Raw genomic sequence first — 20,271 nt, 5'->3', positions numbered from 1 at the left:
TCCTTTCTCTCTTTTCCGGGCCTGTGGGCCTGCTGTCTCCCTGTCACGGACACAGATCCATAGATAACGCTGTGACACAAGGGAAAAGAGAAAGCATGACTTCTGGGCATATTTCCCAAAATAATTATTGCCTGAAACAAAAAACTACCACACTAATTACCACACATCTTCTTTACTCACACCCGAGACTCACTCAACATCTTCTCCACACTCAAACGACACACAGAAGGAACACTAACCAGGTGACAGCAGCCTTCCTTCCCTCCCCCAGCTGAGGGAGTCCATTCCTCAACTCCAGGAGGGAGACTGGATCTTCCTTGACCTCAGAGCTGAGGTACAACCTCCCCTCCCACCCCGCCAACAGCCCCTCAGCCACCATCTTGAGACTGCCTCCACCTGGCGAGAAACCAGCAGGGCAAGATGGAGGCGCTCACCATCAGCCAATCAGAGGCGTCTCAGAGCAGCACCCACCAATAAGCATGCGTGGCGGGACACCGCAACTTCCCTCAGCCAATCGGCTTCTAGCGCTCGCAGGCACCAGGCCTGCACCGAGCAGTTCCCTCAGGCGGAGTAATGGCGGACGGGGCAGAGCATCTCCTGACTGTGCCCGCACCGCTCCCTTTGACTGAAAGGACTCAAAAGCAGAGCCAAAGCTGCTGCTTGGTTTATAAATTTTTATTAGCTGGATAGTGTACACAGTACTTACAATTGCATCTATTAAAGACCAAAATACACTTGAAAAAATGCATTATATAAAAAAAACTATAAACTTTTTAACTATATACAAACTTTGCCTTTCATGATGCAGATTTCAGTACCCCCCCCCCATCCAGTCACAGGTAATTTTTTTTTTCTTCCCTCCCCTTTTTTAACATGCAAAGCCCTGAAGCGCTCCAGCATCACTCGAGGACCGTTCTGCACGTGTCACCCTCTCAGCTCGTGTACAACTGTTGGATAATTCACTGCTCCAGAGCTCCTGGGTGTAGCAGCCACGTGGCACGCTCCCCACGGGCCTGTTCTTTTATCGTCACCCACCCTTCTGCATGCTCCCAATGTGCAGTTTTTGCTCAAGTGCAGCCAACCCAAAGAATTCTCCTTTAATTCCTAGAGAGGTTTGAACTCGGGGATGTCTCCAGTTCAACAAGTTTACCCAGGACAAGAAAGCAGGCTCTTTCAGGAGCATGGTGTTGACTGGTACCTCCAATCTCACCAAGCACACACCGCTTTTGGAGGTGAATACAAATAACCCAATGCAAATGAAAAACATTGACAGTTGCACTCAGGCTTTCACATCCTTATTTGAAGTATCAATAATAAAGCTTCCTAAGTAACACGAATCCATAGGCCTTAGTACACATTCTACAACAATAGATCAGAGAACCTATATATGAAGGGCTCACTGGGGAAAAAGAAAGTTTTAGCTGTTTTGAAGAAGTTTACAACTTCTTTAAGAAAAACAAGAACTACTAGTTTAAAAGAAATAAACAAAAACCAATGTCAGAGCAACAATCTCTGCTTCCATAACTTCCAACTGTCTGAGGGGGTTCTCCAGGACAGAGATTAGCTGTCAGTTGAAGAGCAGAAATGTTATGGAGGCCGCCTTACTCCAGCACAGAAATATTTCTCCAGCACATGAATATCCTATTGACAAAATGTACAGATGCTTAAAAAAGTATTTACAATAGTGCGGCAAATTCAACTAAGGAAAAGGTTTTCTTATTCCTTCACTAAACAAGAGCTATGGATTTCCTGAAATGGGTGACCTCACAAGAAATGCCAGGTGAGGATTTTAGTTACCAACTGAAAAAAAAAAGAAAAAAAGCACCACCACGCTCTAACTGGCCAAGTATTTTAAGGCAGAAGCAACCAAAGGCACCAAAAATGCCATCAATGCCTTTTGAATAGGTAGACAACTGAAATCCAAAGATCTATTTGGAACTAGGCTTCCATCTCTTTCTGTGGCTGCAGGCCTACCTTGCAGAACTGTTTCCTTCTCAGCTTTGCTTCAGCTCATCATGTCAGCTGTGTAAGAGTAAGAATACAGAGCTAGAAGCTCAGAAGAGAATAAACTGAACTCCATTTAGAAAATCCAGCTGCCTTACTGTAAATGCCAAATCTGCTCCTCCTCTTTGTACTTATACTGGCTATACACAGGTAGCTAACCTAAACACTTGTCTTAGTACCTCGGCAGGCACACTGCTTTGCAGGTTGCTTGTTTATGAATTACAGATTCCATCACATTTCACATCAGTAAGAATGGGGCAAGCTTAAAAATCTGTAATGAACAACTAAAAGTTGTGTTGTTAAGGTATGCAGCCAGAAACCAGTTGTAAGCAATGAAAAATCCATTATATATTATTTTTTTTAAATGCAACTACTTCTTGAATGCCACATTTTAAAAATCTTTTTTTTTTTTTTTTAAGTGGATAGTCTGTAAGAAGCCTGAACAGTTAACCAATACATGTCTTCATTTAACAGTCCTTCAAAAACATCAGTGTGCACCTGGTTGAGTGTCCCTGTGCTTCTGCCATCATGAAACAGTCTCTCACTCTATGTAGAATGAGAACTGTAGAACTGATTTACAACAGATATCATGAAATACTGTCAAAAAGATGGTCAAGTGTTATCACTCTGAGATTGCAGACTGTATTTCTTTCGGAGAACCATGCACCAGACTGGTTAGGTTAGAAATAAAGACTTAAAAAATCCTTTGGAAGACTCACTTGGAAGTTTCAATACTTTAATACTAGCATCCACTCTTCTTCCAAAGCATTACCTGCTGGCATTAAACATACCAAAAAACACCAATAAATCGTATTTACTAACTAAATCCTTACCCTCACGTCAGTAACCCTCTCCACTCTTACTTCTTGGAACAGATACACAATAAATCAAATCCTGTAATAATCTTGAACTGTTTTGATCACTTTGACTTGATGGCTGAACTTTTCCCAGAGAAGAGCTTGTTGTTTACATATTTTACAGAGCGGAGCTTAAGAGAACCCCCTTCAGTTTCTGTCAGTTTTGCATGTGCAGATGAAACAGCAGTGAACAGTTCAGTAGACAGTAAATCCAGCGACGTAAGAAGTGGATGTAAATAACAATTCTCTACTGGGAAAACAAAGTACCGTGGTGTAGCCACATCAGTGCTGGTTGCTATAAACTGGATTATGTCGCTGTGCAGAAGGGTCATAACTCCAAGAAGTCTTTGCTGACCCTCCTTCAGCATGCCAGTTATTGCTGGTCAGTCAGTGGTACACTCACCATGGCCAATCTTAATGCAAGAGATGTTATAAGGAAAAAAAAAAAGGCATGAGCTGTCAGACTGAAATCCCTGCGCTGAATCAGAAGAGTATACCAGGAAAATCATTAAGTTTCTATTAGTTGAGTTAACTGCAGTTAAAATCTTTACCACACACTGAAAAAGTGGTGTTTGTTCTGTAGAAAAGGATAGGCTGAGATGTGGTGATTGTCCCATTGAAAGACTTGCTTGATACACTGGTAAGGTAGGACAGACTTGCAGAAGGGACAGGAATTCAGTTACATTTTTATGTTAACAGTGATTAGGAGACTCTGATCATCTGTGTCATTGCTTCTTCATTGGCCTGAGATGGATCCTACAGATACAAAACAAATGTCATGTTGTAATTTCAAAAATTTTCCAAAACATCAGAGTCACACACAACTGCCTTTATCACAAAAAGATACTCCTGTACACCCCTCTCCCCACGATCTTCAAACACGTCACATTTCTACTGGGTTTTACAAGCCACTGTAAGACAACTGTGATATTAATAATTCCTAACAACATATTGTTTCTGGTATTTGGGAAGACCTATTAATGCAAGGTCTAGGTCTAGTTCTGGTATTTGGAAAGGATTCCACTTTAAAGTAAGAAATATTCTTCCACTGAAGTCACAGGACAACTTTAAAGCACTAGTCAACAATAGAATTTGCTACTTCTACCCTACGATATTCCCTCCTTTGAAAACCTTTCTTGCATTTTATTTATACATCTAAGTAGGCAACTAAGAATCAGACAAACATTTTTGAATTTTCCAACAAGTGTAAGAGAAAGCATCTCTACCCTTAATACATGTCCTAAAAAAGAAACTTCTGGTATGCAATTGCAACAGCTGCACAGATTATATTTCTTAGAACAACAAATACAAGCATTCTCTGTTTGTAAAACAAAGTGAATATGTTTCTATCAACAGTACTATGAATTAATTACTCAAGGTAAATAGGAGCTTGCTCTCTAAACAAAGTGAGAGAGAGGATTTCTTTACAAAGCTTGAAACAAAAACCTAAAGGCAAGGAGGGACAAAGGTCAGCAGCCTAACCCCCCCCGCCCAAAAAAAAAAAAAGAAAAAAGTAGAGATGCTCCTCTAAAGTGTTACCTGAAGACCTCAAAGCATGAGCTGCCCAAAGAACAGACAAAATTCTACTTACCTGCATATGAGGACTGTCTTTTTCCTTTGGTGAGAAGAAACGTCCACCTTCTCCTCGCTTCCTGGCCATGGCATGACGATGCCGAGATTCATGCAAGTATTTCTGTCACAATATGGGAGAGAAGAGCAATGAGAGCAGCCTACTCCTTAGCTCAATACTTCCAGTAAATGACAACATGGCAGAAAAACCCGATGCAGACTCCATTCTTCCCCCCCAACCCTGAAATAAAATGTTTACAGTAAAGACCTGTTTGCAATACAGTTACATTAGATGAGCTATTAAACATATGAAAAGGAAGCACTACTGCCACCAAGGGACTTAAAAGAGATTACTCAGATGTAGATTATGAACAAGAAAAAAAAGGAAAAAATACTCAGATCCCAATCCTCATTTTTCTGGCAGAGACGATTTTCTGTGCCCTTCTCTTACAGCAACCCCGTATTAGATCCGTGTTATTTTCTCACCCTTCTCTCTTTGGGAATTTTTCCCTCTGCTTCAAGCTTTGCACGTGCCTGCCTCCTCTTAAGGATTCGATGATACTGCTTGGCATTTACATAGAGGGGCTCTTCTTCAAGCATTTCTGCTCCAGGCAAAGGTATTCGCTGGATAGCTGGTACTGATCCAGCTCCAGGTACCATCTGCACAGAGAAGAATGGTTTCAGAACTTTTAGTTTAGAATGAAAAGGGAATGCAAAAATGTACTTTTTAAAGTGTTTACAATGGAATGAGCTTGTTTTTTTCTTCAGATAACACATCAATTTAAATTGAAAGAGGTAACAAAGTCGTTCTCAAACTTCAGGACAAATTTAAATAAATCAATGACACATCATTTGTACTTCCTTTTCTTCCTGATAATGGTAAAATTTCAACACAATACACAATTCTACGACTATGTTATTGCATTTTGTCTAATTTGCATGCAGGACGTGCCCATCACTTCCCTTTCTTTTAGGCTATGACTTACTTAATTTATATGATAATTTCAGAGCATTTCTTAAGCATTTCTATTATTACTCATAGAGCTGCTGACATCTAGTGGGGATGAACAATAAAGTTCAAGTTGAAAGCCATCAAACTACAAAGACATTAAGAACTGGCAGAAAAAAATCTTAAGAATCAGAAAAACAAATACTAAGGAATCCTCAAGAAATGCAGTAGTCAGTGCAATCTTTTTAAACATTGCTTATCAGTTAACAGCTTGTTTTGAACTTCAGTTTCTAGATTTCTCAATTCAATCTCTTGTAGTAGAAAGCAAGTACAGAACACACAGATCACAACAGGACATCGGCCATAAAAACAGAGAACTTTTAACCCTTAAACTTTTAACTACTGTTAGCTACTGAGAAGACTGACCACATTAAGTTGACATGGGTCTCAGACAACAGCTTACGCACTGACACCTTAAAGCTCTACTTTAAAGCTAAATAGAGAGTTAAATACATACCATAACCATTCCACCTGAATTGACAACATTTCCAGCAACTGGCAGTGTCACTGTAACAGTCCCTTGTCCACTGCTGGTAGTATTGGTGTTGGCTCCTGCTTGTACAATTTGTGCTCCAGCCAAACTGGCTGCTGGAATGGTGATCATGCCTGTAACAGGGACTGTAACTTTAAGAAAATAAAACACAAAAGAAAAGAAAAGAAAACAAACAAAAAACACGCACACAGAAAGAAGGGAACACCATTAGTCCCACTTCTGTTTTTCACTCATTCACCCTTCCATAAGATTTAGAAATGCATTACAAGCTACCAGCTGAACTCTACTTCGTATTTTTTATATTTGTATCTGCACAGCAATCCCAGCCTCAGGTAAGAGTGCAAGTACTTGAAAGTGCAGAAGCAAATGAGCATTCCTTCCTATTTTAACAGCTCTTGCCAAAAAAAAAAAAAAAAAAAAAAAAAGGGTTTTTCTATTTTTTTTTGGAAAAATCTACCTGCCAAATTCCTGTGTCACAACACAAACATCTGTTCTTCCATTCACTATGCCATCACTTCACATCACAACAGTCACAGCACTACCAACTAGGACTGCAACTCACTGTTTGCACTGACAGTCATTACAAGGCAGTAAAAACCTACAAAACAGACCTTGAAGTCCCGACTTTTTGCACCAAAGTTCATACCTTGCTGGAGAATGGTTCCATCAGCGTTAACGGGCTGATAGACTATGGTCTGGCCTTCAGCCGTTTGTGCTACCTGTTGTCCTTGAACTGCTATTTGTTGCTGAGTCTAAACAAAACAAAGAACACAGGAACTTTAGAAATTGCTTCTTCCTCAAACTTCACAGTTCCTGAATTAATACATAGTGCTTACTGCGTTTCAGGCATGTATTTCTTTTGCTTTATTACTAGCATAAAGAAATAGGATGGAGTACAAACCAATTGAACTGAAAGTAAAATACCTGAAGCACGTATAATAAACTTTTTCTAATACTGTAGTATTGTATATTCAGAGAAACAAGTTCCAGGTTTCCTATCTCATTATCAGTACGTTAAGAACTAGTCTGCTCAGAAATTTAATTCTGGTCCTAAACAAAAGAAACAGCAGAAAACCCAGGTATGACTGGACTATTGCACAAAATGGCGCAAGTATGAAATTAGCAATACTTATGTTTTCAAACTGCAACAAATAGACAAAAACAGCCATGAACCAGTATACAGAAACACGATGGATAAGAACATGCAGTGTATTTATTCTGTCCCAGGGTTACAAATGAAGCACTACAAAAATATTAATTTTATTCTCAAGTTCTCCTCCACATTAATTTTTTTTTTTCCCTTTTTACTTCATCATATCTTACGTCATTTGCCAAGTTTCTCTTCCTGTTCCTCTCAAGAAAACCCTTTCATGCTGGTGCAGTTACCTGTGTCTGGCCAGCAGTAACTGCAGTCTGTGGCTGCTGTATAATGATCTGCTGGGTCTGGCCCTGCTGCCCCTGTACCTGCACAGCCTGCCCACCTTGAATCTGAATCTGACCTGGCTGGACCAACTGAATCTGTGGAAGAAAGAGTCAGAAAGGAACATTAACTATGCCTCTTATTTCTCCCTCCTTGGCCTCAGCATTACCAGATCATCTGAGGATGAGTACTGTTGCAAAGAAAAAAGAAAAAAAAAAACACTGATACTTCTCTTTTTCTATTTTAAAATGAAGAGTTTTAAAATACTCCTCCCCATAACACAGCAGTCACTGATGCAACAGCAGTCAGGAACGTACAGAATAGAGGAAATTCAACATGCCAATGTCGTTACGTTCTAGCAACTCTCCACTGTTTACACAGTAAAACAGTCAAAAGAAATAAATTCACACAAAACCAGGAATACTACTCAGGTCAAAGAAACAAGAGGAGTAAGATTTAAGATATCTGCAGTGTTAATTATCCAGCATATAGAAGTACTCAGGACACACATAAAAACGTCTTCAGCTTTGTGAAGTCTTTCCACCAATGCAGAACATTTTTTGAGATAAAAAAAGAGAAACTGGGATATGGTTTGCAGCTTCTGCTTAAAAACCCAGTTTCAGACCTTCCTCAACAACCACAGCATAAAGAACCTGACACAAAAAAATTTTGTCTGTCAACCAAGGAGTTTGAATTCAATAACTAAGTAAACCTCTCAAGAGACCACCACCACCACATGCCTTCCTGGACTGTGCAGAACTTCATTCCCAAATCTCATTTGCTAATCACTACAACACTTTCAACATGCTGCTGTTAACAGTTCTTCCCTTATTTCTGAGGAACACGCTTTCAGCACCTGCTGAAATTTAAAAACTGCCTTTTAAATACTTCCGAGCAATTGCTTCTAAAAAATCATCATATATCCTTCCACAATATTACTTTATTTGCAATGGAAATGTTTAAATCCACCTTCAGCCATCACGCGTTAGATGAACTCTGCACAAGAATTATTTTCAAGGTTTTTTTTTTTTTTTTTTTTTTAAAGAATTCAGGTGTATTGTAATGGACTTGGAAAGTTTGCGCTATCCCTTAAAATACAAAAGCCAAATACAAAATGTATTTTAGATCCACTCTTAAATATGCAATTACTGTGGCAGATCCATAGCCATCGTCACCCAGGCCATTTTAACAGCACTGAGGCAAACACGCTCTATCTGACAAGGCAAGAAATCACAGTTTGTTCTCTGCAATTTATCTTTAATGAAATTAGCGTTATCTCACCTGCTGCAGCCCTTGCGTTCCAGAAACCGGCACTTGCATGATTGTCTGGCCCTGGCCCCCAGGCACAGCCTGCACCATGATGGGCTGGCCAGTCGATGTGATCAGCTGCCCTCCGCTCACTTGCACCATTAACGGTTGCCCCTGGACCTAGGGAACAGGAGAGAAAACAAACAGAACAATGAAATAGACTGGTGACATGAAACCAGAAACTGAAGTGGATACCACACGAGGCTAACTGCTTACCTACTGTACTGCAGTGACCAGCCAGAGAACTGAGCAACACTCGCTACACTGGGCTCATAATCAGCACCAAATACCTTCAGTTTCTACAACTCTCTCCATGCTGCACTGCTGGATTTTGAAAATTATCTTTTCCTGCTGCGCTCTAACCAACAAAGCATAAAAGCATGGCTAAGTTTTCCAGACAATAACTATGCTCATGCACAGCCCAAGAGCAAAGAAACTTCATTAACTACATCACTACTAATCTTTTACTGAGGCTCCTAATGAGAAAAAACTCAAAGTAAGCCATTTTGGCAGAGAGATTCTGCAGCAGCTTCACTCTCTCCAATTACATGCTTACAACATTTCCATTTCCTAACCAATATACAGCATGTGATATTCTTAGAGAATTTTCTCACGGCTATTAAGTGAAATTATTAATGTCACAGCACAAAATGCAGCTCAGTGAGGATGAGTGACAGAAAATGAGCCACTGCCATTTCTTGGACCAAAAGTTATAGATTTCCAAATTCCACATAAAGATCACTGCAATTGGTCACTAGGAAAAAGCCTAATGAAAAGAAAGGCAAGGAGAAAAACTCTCCATTTAAACTTCACTACCTTGTAAGTCCCTAAACTCTTCCAAATGTATCTTTGAGAAGACTACAGAAAGCCATACTTCCACAGCTAGAATGGGAGATGAGTCTTTTGAACTAGGTGATTACTCTTAACCACACTCCAAGTTGTTTACAAACCAGAACAACCTGACAAAAAGTCAGAATTCTTGGGTTTTCCAGCTGTAAAATTCAAGAACATGCAATACCAAACGTTCACTCCTCAAGCATTTTCACTACAGAACACCAGACTAAGTACCAGCACAGATTTTCATCACATTTCACTTAAGAAACCCAACAACTCCACTTTGCACAGTTCAAATACCCTAGTGAACTATGTGTTAACACACGAACAGACTCAACCACAGTCGTATTCCAAGGATCAGCACCTTAAATATAACACTGTGGCTTTAAAGGTCACCCGATCCCCTTGCCACATTGCTCCATTGATTCCTCAACCTTGTAGCTATCGCATAGAAGGCACTGACAAAATGGGCAGGATGTGTTTTGAATTGTGACAGATAAAAGCATGCTCATGTCAGCCAGAGAGAAGCACAGTACTATATCCAATAGGCAGAAAGTAAAATGTACATTCCAGGATTCTTGTTAATGCATTCAGGTGAGCAAAGGAAAAAAAAAAAAAAAAAGAAAAAGAAAAGCGGGGAGGTGGGGAGAAGTAGGAAGCCACAGTGATCCAAGCAACTAAAGTCAGCCAGCTTTTCATACTTGAACTCCAAACATAAAAAATGCTGTGTTCAACTTGACACCTGACAAGACCATTCTAACCTCAAGCAAAACCAAAATACTGAGTGAACAATGCACTGCTAAGCTGCTGCAACTGACCAGGGCTTATCAATTCCTTTACAAATTTCCTACATGAGCTCATGAGATGACAAATGTGTCTGAATGGCACAGAGTGCTTCACAGTGATGTAAATCATGGTTTGACGTGACCCTCCATTTCTTTCCAGTTTCTGATGTTTCTGCTGCCAGGAAACACATGTCTGAGTTTCCCTGCAATGTATATATATATAAGCAAGAAATCAACTATCTCAGTCCTGCAGGAGCTAATAGTGTTCCCAGGTAGCTTTTACAATTACAGATAAAAAAGTTTCATTCTTCACACTGGTGGGTCACCCCCTACCTCTCTGTCTTTCTTTCATGTAGAAGAAAAACCTATAGAACTAATCACAGTGAGTATCAGGAATCTAATCTTGGAAGTACAGGAAATCTTTACGTTGTATCTCTTTTAAGTCACATCTCTTGACTTCATTATCTTGGTGGGTTTCTTCTCTTTTGACTCCCATTTCATCCGCTATTTGCTTTCTGAATTACAACAGCTGGAATTCACGAATACATCTGTGATCCAATGAAAAGCTATAACCTCACTCTCTTCATGGGAAGCCTCACATAAAGCACACAGTATCGGCCAACAATTTTGCCGTCCCTATTTCAAACCCTGTAGAAAACACAGCATTAGATATGTGGTGATGGGAGAGTCATGCAGTGCTCACAAACACAATTAGAGAGGTCACCACTACCTGGAGGGTCTGGACTTGCTGGCCTGAGGCGGATGCCACCTGGGCCTCAGTCTGCAACTGGACAGCAGTGACACCACCCTGCTGCTGGGAACAGGAATAGGAATAGCTTGAAACACAGAAATGCACAGCTCACACAAGAGACAACCACACTTTGCTGGAAGAGGATGAATTTTAAAATTCATATATGCTGCTCTTGGAACATATGGAATGTGATTTAACAAATCTAAGAATGGAATACTGGCAAACCTGCATATCATACTGACAAGTTTTAACATTCCAAACAAAAGTCAGTTACAAAGAACATGAGAGGTCATTTTGCAGAAATTAAAATCTCTGCTTTGTTGCCTTAGACTGCTGCCTACCTGCTTAATGTTCCCTTTCACAACTCAAAATTCTTGTGAAAGGCTTCCAAGTTGTGGCTTGTAAGCTACAATAAAGGCCATACATTCCTTTCTGCACAGAAGAGCAGCCCAGGAGACTAAGACTTCATCTGTGTCACCCCTGCATCAGTGTCTTCCCACCACTGACCTTGAAGAATGATCTTGAGATGTTGCAAGAGCAGTTAAATCTAAAAGCCTAGTCTATCTTTAGCCTCCTTAGTAAGAGTCCCAAAATAATCAATGTTAACCGTGTTAGCATTTTGAGAGATGAAGGACGATCTCTCCCCTAAAAGCTGTACAACTGGCTTCTTCTTCAAAAAGAAATCACTTAGAAAAACATTTCACCCACAGCAAATCACTCTCTTTGAGAGCTTGTACTAAAAACGAAACAGGTCAATGAGTGTTTTTACCTCTACTACATACAAGATACTAATAAAAATCAAATATATCTTTGGTTACCTGTTGTAATCAGGTATTTTCGATAATTCTAAATTTGTCATCTTCTAACCTCAATTACAATTTTTTTTTCACACTGAAAAAGGCAAATTCAACTAAATTCAGTGGAAGAAGCTGGTCCCATCTATCAAGCACTCAGGCTGATGACAAAGCAAAGCATGTCTCATTCATATACAAGACAAACTAAGAAAAACTTCTTGTTTTGAACAAAGATGCAACAAAAGTAGTTCAGCAGTAGCACACTCGTCTGTAAGTGTGTTAGAGTGGATGAAACTTAACACTGAAAACCTATAAGCCTTAAAACCAAAACAAAACCAGCTGAACAGCCTACACATTATAACAAACTAGAAACTTCTTTCTGGAATGGATGAACTCATCCAAGGTTACATGGTTGCTGGTTGTTTTTTTTTTGCGATTCTTGTGCTCATTTTGATGCATCTGAACTACTAAGCTAAAGGATTACAATACATACTTCTTTTGTATTGTTTCCTCCATTTCCAGAGGATTTGTTAGTTTCCTCACATCACCACCAGACTGCAAACTCCCTATCCCACTGAAAATAAAATTGGTATTCAATTAATAAACCTATTTCTTACAAACCTATTTAGTGTGATTTCAACAAGGCAAGACCACAGCTGTAGTGACAGAAGTCAGGTAAACACATATCCAGAGGGGATCACAAAGCATCTCGCTGGTTCTGTGGAACTCTGAAGGTCTGTAACTCACCAACCCCAGCTCATCCACTGCAACTCCCCATACCTGCTGCTGAATCTGTCCCGCCTGCACAACGATCTGCTCTGTGGAACTGTTACTGTTGGCTGTGTACTGCTCCATAGTGCTTCAGTTCCAACGCTGACCAAGGCACAGCGCAGCCTGTGTATCTGGCAAGATGAGAGAAAAAACATGTGGTTATTGTCCCAAAGTTTGAAGGTTGCTACATCCTACAGCAGCTGAAAAGCAAACCACCTGCTAACATGGAGGTGGTGCCTAGCGCACACTCAAGAGAAACAGCCACAGTTTAATTGCAGACCTTCCTCTTTAACAATGTCACCTTACTTTCATTTAGTAACAAAGCTGGAATTTTTATTTCAAGAACACATAACCTGATGGAGAAGCAAAAAGTACTTCAATCTAAATACTGTAATTATGTTCAAATATATAAACCTTTGTCTGTTTTACTCTGTGTACTCTAGGCTACAGACAGTTGCTTACAACTGTAAAAAACAAGTGGTGGAAGAGGGTGTTATCACTTAAAAAAATTATAATAGAACAGAAATCAAGGTTTAGGTGTAAAACTGAACCAGACATTGAGACCTAAACAAAACCAAGTGAAACAGTCTCTCCCTCCCTAACTACGCAACAGACCCTCCTTATCTCTCTCCCTTCTCCTCATTCCTTATATATGTTTTGAAAAGACAGTAGATCTCATGTCTTGGACCCTTGCCTAGACATATGATGAACACGCTGTTGAAACAAAATACTTAGTTCCATTACCTCCTTCTCCCTCACATTTCTTCTCAGTTCATCAACAAAGGAATTCCTACTCTTATTTTTAATGAGATATCTGATTTATCCCATGACTGTTAGGCTGCTGAAAAGGCAGCGTATAGGTTTCATCTTCCAAGTCTAAAACAGCAACAAAAAGAAAAGCAAGTTTTCAAGAAAAAAATGTACACAAAACGTCCCAATTTCCACTAACTGGAAGAGTTGCTGTGGTGATGGCTGTAACACCACTCACACTTCCTGTCCTTTGGCTTTACAACATGCTTTGTGCTTCAGTGTCCTTTATCTCAACGGCTCTACAATTTTTTCATCACCTTATTCCTGTAACCTTAGAAAACACACAATTATCTTATTTATCACTGATTTCTTTTAGAGTTAACACCGCTATGCACCAAGATGGACCAGAGGCAAGTCTTATTACGAGAGACATGATACTCAGCCATAATAATGTAAGAATCAGAACTTTGGTTCAAAATTTTGATGCAACGATACTAACCCTGGAGATCACAATGATAACCTGAATCACAGCAAAGGAAGGCCCTACACTCTGATGCGATATCAACTCCATCTTCGGCTCATTTAGCAATTGCTTTTCACTGCCTACCAGAAGAGAAGGAGATGCTTTTTAAAAATTTTATTTTCCTGCAGATGATGTTGCCTATTAAAGTCTCCATTTCAATTCTGCACAGTATATGTAACTTCTGCCCTCACTGCCCGCGGGCCTACCAGAAAGCAACTCATTCTGCGGGGAAGTTGCTCAAGCACAGGACACCTATTTGCTCTATTTGCAACAAGATCTGTGGTTTTCTTAACACCATCCAAAAATTAAAGGATACTTATATTTGAAAATATTTTCTCTCAGATCCCTCGTGTCAAGCCTGTCTCTGTAACATAAGATAGCACTGTAGTCCAAATTCAGGCGCACAGGCTAGGAACTGAAGGTTTCACATGTGCAGGATCACAGTCCTCCAAGGGCTTACTTCATTTCCTTCATTGAAACAGAACGGTACCAGTGTTACTATATCAAAGCTGAATTTTTAATCTCAGGGTTCGCCTTCAGTAGGTGCTCCTCCCACAGCTGATCTCACTTGTCAGCTCCTCCTCAGCAACTGTCAGCACCGAAAATGATTTAAGAGCTCTGTGTTAACATATACTCATGTATGCGTGTGTGCATACATATATGAGGGTATTGAACCTACAAGCAACAGCACTCTCAGCCAATTACCTCCGCCAAGAACCACTTAGCACCAAAGCGCCGTTTTAAAGTGTGCTGCACCCTAAGGTTAAATCCCTGAGCTGGCAGCTCCCGGGGGCAGCCCCTGCCTGCTGGAAGGCCTCAGGGGCACGGGCAGAGCACAGCCACCCCGGGAGCCCCAGGCAGGATGCAAGTGACAGCGGCACAGCCCGGCCGCTGCCTCAGCTCCCTGCAGCGGCCACGCGTCCGCTCCGAGCTCCGCATCGCTCAGGAGCTCACCCAGGGACGGCGCTCCCGCAGCAGCCTGAGCCCCGGGGCCGCGGCACGAGGCCGCCGCCATTTGGCGTCCAGGTGCGCTGGGGCCCCGCTGCCCGGGCCGGGCGGGGGGGGGCGGCGGCGGAGGAGGGGGGAGGAGGAGGAGGGGCAGCGCTGCCCGCGGCCCATCTGTCAGCGGGGCGGCACGGAGGCGGCAGGAGGTTCGCTCGCCCGCCCCGCTCCCCCCGCTCGAGGGCGGGGCGCTGCCGGCCGCCGTCCCCGCGACTCCACACCGGGACGACTCTGTCCCCACCGAAGACGGGCCCGCTCAGCTTCCCCTCAGCGGCCGCGCCTTCCCTTCCATCGCTGCCGCCCTCGGCTCCGCGCCCCTCGGTGCGCCCCGGCGAAGGTCCTCTCCTCCCAGGGCCCGCTTGCCCCTGGGCCCTCTCCGCTCGGGACCACCACCCCCACCGCCGGCGCGGCCGGGCCCCGTCCCCTCGGCTCCCCCAGCGCCCGGCCGGCCGGCCCCGGCCCTGCGAGCGGCCTCCTGACTGGTCACTCGGCCCCGCCAATCCCGGCGCTGGGGCCGGCGCTCGGGGGCTCCATATTGGCTGCTCGCACTCACCGTGCCTCGCTCCCCCGGTTCGGGTCCCGCGCTGATTGGCTCCGCTACCGGCCCCCGAAACCCAATCAGCGCCTCCACTCAGCCGCCGCGCAAAATGGCGCCCAACCCCGAACAAAGACAGGAGAGGGGGCGGGCGCAGGCGGCGCATGTGCACGGCGGCGCTCGCTCCGGATGTCCCCTCCTACCTCTTCGCGGCCCTCGGCACCAGGCACCGCCCACCCGCGGCCTGCCCAGCGGCGACGACTGCGCCTGCGCCCTAAGGAGTGCGCGCGCCGCGTGGGTCCGGCAATGCGCACGCGCCGCTGCCGTTCCACCCTCATCTTGTCGTATGTTATCTAGGCCCCGCCTCTGAGAGTCTCACGCATGCGCTTTCGTGGCGGTAGGTTGGCGTTCGGAATGTTCTGGGCGGGTGCCATAGAGACGGCATTCCTCCAGGCTTCCTAGAGGGGCTGGCTAGCGAGTGGGTGGTGGCGGCGGCCATTTTTGCGTGACGCTCAGCGTGCTGTAGTAGAGGTGACGGAGTGGGCAGACCGATGTGGGCTGTGCTGGGCAGACTCGCAAGGCTCGCCGCGGTCCCGGCCCAGGCCCGGCAGTCCGTTCTGCACGTCGTGCCCGCCGGTGGGCTCTGTTGAGGGGTGTCCTGGAACGGGCAGGGGTGGCCTGGAGGAGAACGCGAGGCCTGTGGGTTCTGGCTGTGTGCTCACCTTGGGCTGGGGCCTGCCTCGTGGGCTGGACCTTTGGGGCTGCTGTGGGACATCCCCACGCTGCTCAAGGGCACTGGTTTCCTTCATTGTTCTTTACTCCATACGGGATGTTTTTTTTCACCTAGAAGCGTCCCCTTGAGAAAGGCTCAGCCTTGCACCCGCAGCCACACTGCCTCGTTCCCAATCTGAGGTTCCTATTAACTCTGTTTTTCTTTCTATCATCTTTCCAGCCACAGAAGCCTTCACCATAGCCCACGTTACCATGGCCACCCACGTCCAGGAGCAGGGGGAGCGAGTGCGTAGAAAACGGGTTATGTGGGTTACTGCTGAGCTGTATGTACAGAGACACTCTTGCCTGATAACGTGGCAGCTGATTGTACCACGTAGCTTTTGGGGCAAAAGTGACTGATAATAAAGCTAGTTCTTGATACTTTCCTTGCACTTTTGTGCTTATATCAGTGATGCAGATATTTTGCACATTAAACACGGAGTTTAGGTGTTTAAGTGTCTGGGAATGTGGAGTACTGGCATACAGTGTACTTGTAGGTGTGCACTGGTCCAGTGGTACTCTGTGTTATGTATTTTTCCTTTTTCAGTTTTGATTGTGTAAAATGAACTGGTGAGCTGGCGTGTGATTCTCATATCTGATCATGTAGAAAATATGTTATTGGTATATTGAGTTTATAAACTACATCTTAAACACGCTACCTTATAGTTTCTATTGTGCAGGCTTGTTTAATTGTGGGTGTTCTGTTATCATGGCCTGCACTTTTAGCTTTCACACTTGTGCTTGCTTTCTAGATCAAGTGTGTTAAGGGAGATCTTTTCTCATGCCCCCCAACGGACGCATTGGCTCATTGCATCAGTGAGGACTGCCGCATGGGTGCAGGCATAGCTGTTCTTTTTAAGAAAAAGTTTGGAGGCGTCCAAGAGCTCTTAGATCAACGTGAGTAATTTTGTATGATCGTGGGAATTTGAGGACTAGCATACATTTCCACCTTCAAGGTTGCTACTAGGTGTTCAGGGACAATTGCATAGTAGACTGTAACTGTTCCTAAAATATCACCTTCTTCCATTTAGAAAAGAAGACTGGGGAGGTGGCAGTTCTCCAAAGAGATGACCGATATATTTACTACCTGGTAAGAGCGGAGAATGACTCAAGTGCTCCCCTGTAACAAAGTTGTATTAGATATTACGATGACAGCTTTAATAATTGTGAGATGTTGAGTACTTTCTTCTAAGCAAGTGAGATGTATTACTCAAGTATTCCTATTGAGGAGAAGCCAAGCTCTCGTGTGTGTTTATTTATATTTCTAAGTTCACAGAACTAGCTGCCAAATTATACTATTTCAAGCAATGACACACAGTTCTTTTTCCAAGTCTTTTTGCCGTAGCGAGTCTTTGTGTACAGACTCTGGGTGTAGTGGAGTGTGTTGGGGGGGGGGGGGGGGTTGGAGTTTGCAGTGGTAATGACAAGGATACAACTGATTTTTTACTTAGATTACGAAGAAGAAAGTTTCTCACAAACCAACGTATGAGGACATGCGAAAGAGTTTAGAAGCCATGAAAACTCACTGTCTAAACAATGGAGTTACTGACATTTCCATGCCCAAGTAAGAAAATTAGTTAGCTCTGTGTAAATAATTCATTGTTTCTTGGGTAGGAGGATGTTTTTGAGAGGTGATCTCCTACTCTGAGAGTTCAATATCATCTTGACTATAACTCTTCTGATCCATTGTGTAAAGGAAGCTTGTATTTCCCTGTGGGTTTAAGTGATAGAAGTTTATTCAGGTTTGGTTATTTCCATATTTTAACTGTATTATATTGACTTACAGTGAGTTGAGTTAGTGCCATGTTAAACTGTAGCCACCTGAAGGGCTAGTTGTTCATAACATGCTCCAAAAGAGCTCATTATAGTTATTTTGATGTTTTATTTTCCAGAATTGGGTGTGGACTTGACCGCCTGGATTGGGATAAAGTTTCAGCTATACTTGGGGAAGTGTTTGAAGACACAGATATAAAGATCACTGTTTATACTCTCTGAGCAAAAGAGTCCTGTTTCCCTAGCTTTCAGCAGTGGCAACTTCTTAACTGATGAGGGAGAAAACTGCATGCTGAGCACATTCTTCTGAGCATAGCTCACTCGTGTGTTGGTGGTGGCCGTGGCTTTAAAAGAAAATAAAAAGAGCAAAAGTCTCAGAGTAGCTGATTTGGGATGTAGTGTTCAGGGAACCTGTGTTGAAAGCAGGGATTTTGTATCTCTCAGGGAGTTCCCAGTCTGTCCCAGGAAGCCACCAGATGTCACTGGTCCTCCACAGAGCACCTACCTGCACTGGAGCTTCCTAAAGCTGGCAGTTCCTGTGCAGTGAAATTGGAACTGTCTGATGCTTACATATTTGTTGTTCTGGTTCATAATTATGACCTGTGGAGCTCTCCCTATTTTTATTTTTCAGGATTTGCGATGTTCATATATAGCATACTCATTCTGTGCAGGATTAAAAATTATTTTTTTTGTATCTTTTGGACACAAGCACTTTTTTAAAATGAAATTGCACGCAAGAAGAGTTGTGCTGTCAGCATGCAGTAAGTAGTTCTTCAGTACTCTACTGTCAGATCAGAGCACAGTCCTTGCAAACAGCATACTGATGTCTGTCTGTATTGTGGCTGTAGACAATAGGAGGAAAGCAGAGTTTTGAAAGGGAATGCTGGAGACTTGTAAAGACACCTAGTGGGTGTGTTTAGTATGATGTGATTGATATAATATGCAGTCCTCAGTTTTCTGAGAATCCTCACATATGACTGACTGATGTGCTGTAAAAAATACTATGGAAGCTAAGATTTTTTTGTGTGTTTATTGTTTTGTTTTACTGCATTTGTAGTTCAGCTGATATGTTGTTTGATATCACCAAATGTAAAAATCAGTGACAGTTTATTAGGCCATTGCTAAATGCTTGATTTTGGGAAGGTTGGTTCCAGTTCTGAATAACCAACATATACTTAGAGTATTTCATTTATGTTTGATTTTACCCACTGTCCTGTAATACCAGATCTTTTTACTTCTATCACACTGAATGCCCACTGAAATGCCAGAAGTGTTGAATAAACCTAGTAGGTGGGACAGTTGAGAAGTTGTTAGTGTAAAATACGGTTTCTGCTTATTCTTCACTACTTATTAAATGTGTGGAACCTTTCCTGTCCTGAGCTTTATGGGTGAATCTGTATTGTATGTTTTCTTTGCTGATGGAGATCTACAAATTCTGTTTGTCTTTAAGAACTTCATATTTTTTTCTTCCCCTGTTTGACTATCCTATGCTTCTTGGTTTTGGTGGATAATTGCTGTAGCTAAATACACAGCTGTGAAAAATAAACTTGAGTGAGACAAAGGAATTTGGAGTATTGAGCTAATCGAGAGTGAACATCAGGACCATTCGTTGATTTAGCCCTTGGGCTTATATTTGTTTTTTAAATCTAGTGGCAAAGAAATGAAAGCCACAGAAGCCACAGTGTCTCCTCAAAGGTGTTCTTATTGCAGCTTGGGGTTTTATTTTTTTTTAGCTTTGGAAGTTAATTCCAGATTTTTTTGCATGTGTGTGCATGTTTAGCACCTTTCAAGCTTGTGACAATGTAGCAATCAACATCCAGAAGTAGTTGGAAGAAGGAACCCTTTCTGACTCGGTTTCTTAGTTGGTGAGCTTCTCTGTAACTTCTGTTCTGTGCCTTGTTTTACATAGGAAATATAATCCCATATTTTCTCTCTCTGTGCATGTCTGTAATTGTGCATTCTCTTGAAACTCTCTGTTATCTGGTCACTCTCCCTTCTGGTCATGCTGTGTTCCATATATGAAATATTTCATGCTTGGCTCTCCCAGGATGTCTCACCTGTCAGATTAATTTTAGGACCTCTTTGAAATAGAGAAGAGAGAACACTACTTTACTCTTTTTCAGTGGGCTTCAATTTTATTTTATTTGCTTAGCCCAGATTTATATCACAGACATACTGAACAAGGGGAAAAAGGTATCTGATGCATTTCAAATCAAGTATTTAGGGCTCCATCATAACTGTAGAATTAAAAAGTTAACTGTAATTTAAATTGCAATTGCTATTATTGAGGAGGACAAAGGAATAGAACTTTATCTTCTTTTT

The 20,271-nt window shown here is 42.5% G+C and overlaps 2 protein-coding genes across 16 annotated transcripts; one reads left to right on the top strand and one right to left on the bottom strand.

The window, feature by feature from the left end:
• NFYA (nuclear transcription factor Y subunit alpha) lies at nucleotides 661-15,619 on the bottom strand. 15 transcript variants are annotated; one of them, XM_021377479.1, is made up of 10 exons: nucleotides 15,424-15,619; nucleotides 12,605-12,726; nucleotides 11,007-11,093; nucleotides 8,634-8,780; nucleotides 7,319-7,450; nucleotides 6,579-6,684; nucleotides 5,897-6,045; nucleotides 4,917-5,090; nucleotides 4,453-4,554; nucleotides 661-3,617 (listed from the first exon to the last, which is right to left on the bottom strand). In XM_021377479.1, exons 2-10 carry the CDS (start codon nucleotides 12,677-12,679, stop codon nucleotides 3,564-3,566), a joined length of 1,026 nt encoding a protein of 341 aa, XP_021233154.1. In that variant the 5' UTR covers nucleotides 12,680-12,726; nucleotides 15,424-15,619; the 3' UTR covers nucleotides 661-3,563. The 15 variants fall into 15 exon arrangements, with proteins under 15 accessions (XP_021233154.1, XP_021233149.1, XP_021233153.1 ...); XM_021377474.1 differs by having other exon boundaries at nucleotides 5,897-6,063; nucleotides 11,010-11,093; nucleotides 15,424-15,615; XM_021377478.1 differs by having other exon boundaries at nucleotides 5,897-6,063; nucleotides 11,010-11,090; nucleotides 15,424-15,615.
• Nucleotides 15,855-19,514, top strand: OARD1 (O-acyl-ADP-ribose deacylase 1). Its single transcript, XM_021377493.1, has 6 exons — nucleotides 15,855-16,041; nucleotides 16,358-16,422; nucleotides 16,929-17,073; nucleotides 17,208-17,266; nucleotides 17,628-17,740; nucleotides 18,069-19,514. The coding sequence occupies exons 1-6, from the start codon at nucleotides 15,957-15,959 to the stop codon at nucleotides 18,169-18,171; spliced, it is 570 nt and encodes a 189-aa protein (XP_021233168.1). The 5' UTR covers nucleotides 15,855-15,956; the 3' UTR covers nucleotides 18,172-19,514.

Source organism: Numida meleagris, chromosome 25 (assembly GCF_002078875.1).
Source record: "Numida meleagris isolate 19003 breed g44 Domestic line chromosome 25, NumMel1.0, whole genome shotgun sequence".
In the NCBI taxonomy this organism is placed as follows: domain Eukaryota; kingdom Metazoa; phylum Chordata; class Aves; order Galliformes; family Numididae; genus Numida; species Numida meleagris.
The sequence above is the reverse complement of the archived record's forward strand: the minus strand, read 5'-3'. Positions and strand labels throughout refer to the sequence as shown.

What these genes read in the sequence shown, in the direction of transcription:
- OARD1 (XM_021377493.1), top strand. Translation starts at nt 15,957, where the DNA reads ATGTGGGCTGTGCTGGGCAGACTCGCAAGGCTCGCCGCGGTCCCGGCC. An exon ending in TCCAGGAGCAGGGGGAGCGA is followed by an intron (nt 16,423 to 16,928) that starts GTGCGTAGAAAA and finishes CTTGCTTTCTAG; the next exon opens with ATCAAGTGTGTTAAGGGAGA. An exon ending in ACTGACATTTCCATGCCCAA is followed by an intron (nt 17,741 to 18,068) that starts GTAAGAAAATTA and finishes TTTATTTTCCAG; the next exon opens with AATTGGGTGTGGACTTGACC.
- NFYA (XM_021377470.1), bottom strand. Translation starts at nt 12,679, where the DNA reads ATGGAGCAGTACACAGCCAACAGTAACAGTTCCACAGAGCAGATCGTT. An exon ending in TTACTGCTGGCCAGACACAG is followed by an intron (nt 6,685 to 7,318) that starts GTAACTGCACCA and finishes TGTTTTGTTTAG; the next exon opens with ACTCAGCAACAAATAGCAGT. An exon ending in AAGACAGTCCTCATATGCAG is followed by an intron (nt 3,618 to 4,452) that starts GTAAGTAGAATT and finishes TTGTATCTGTAG; the next exon opens with GATCCATCTCAGGCCAATGA.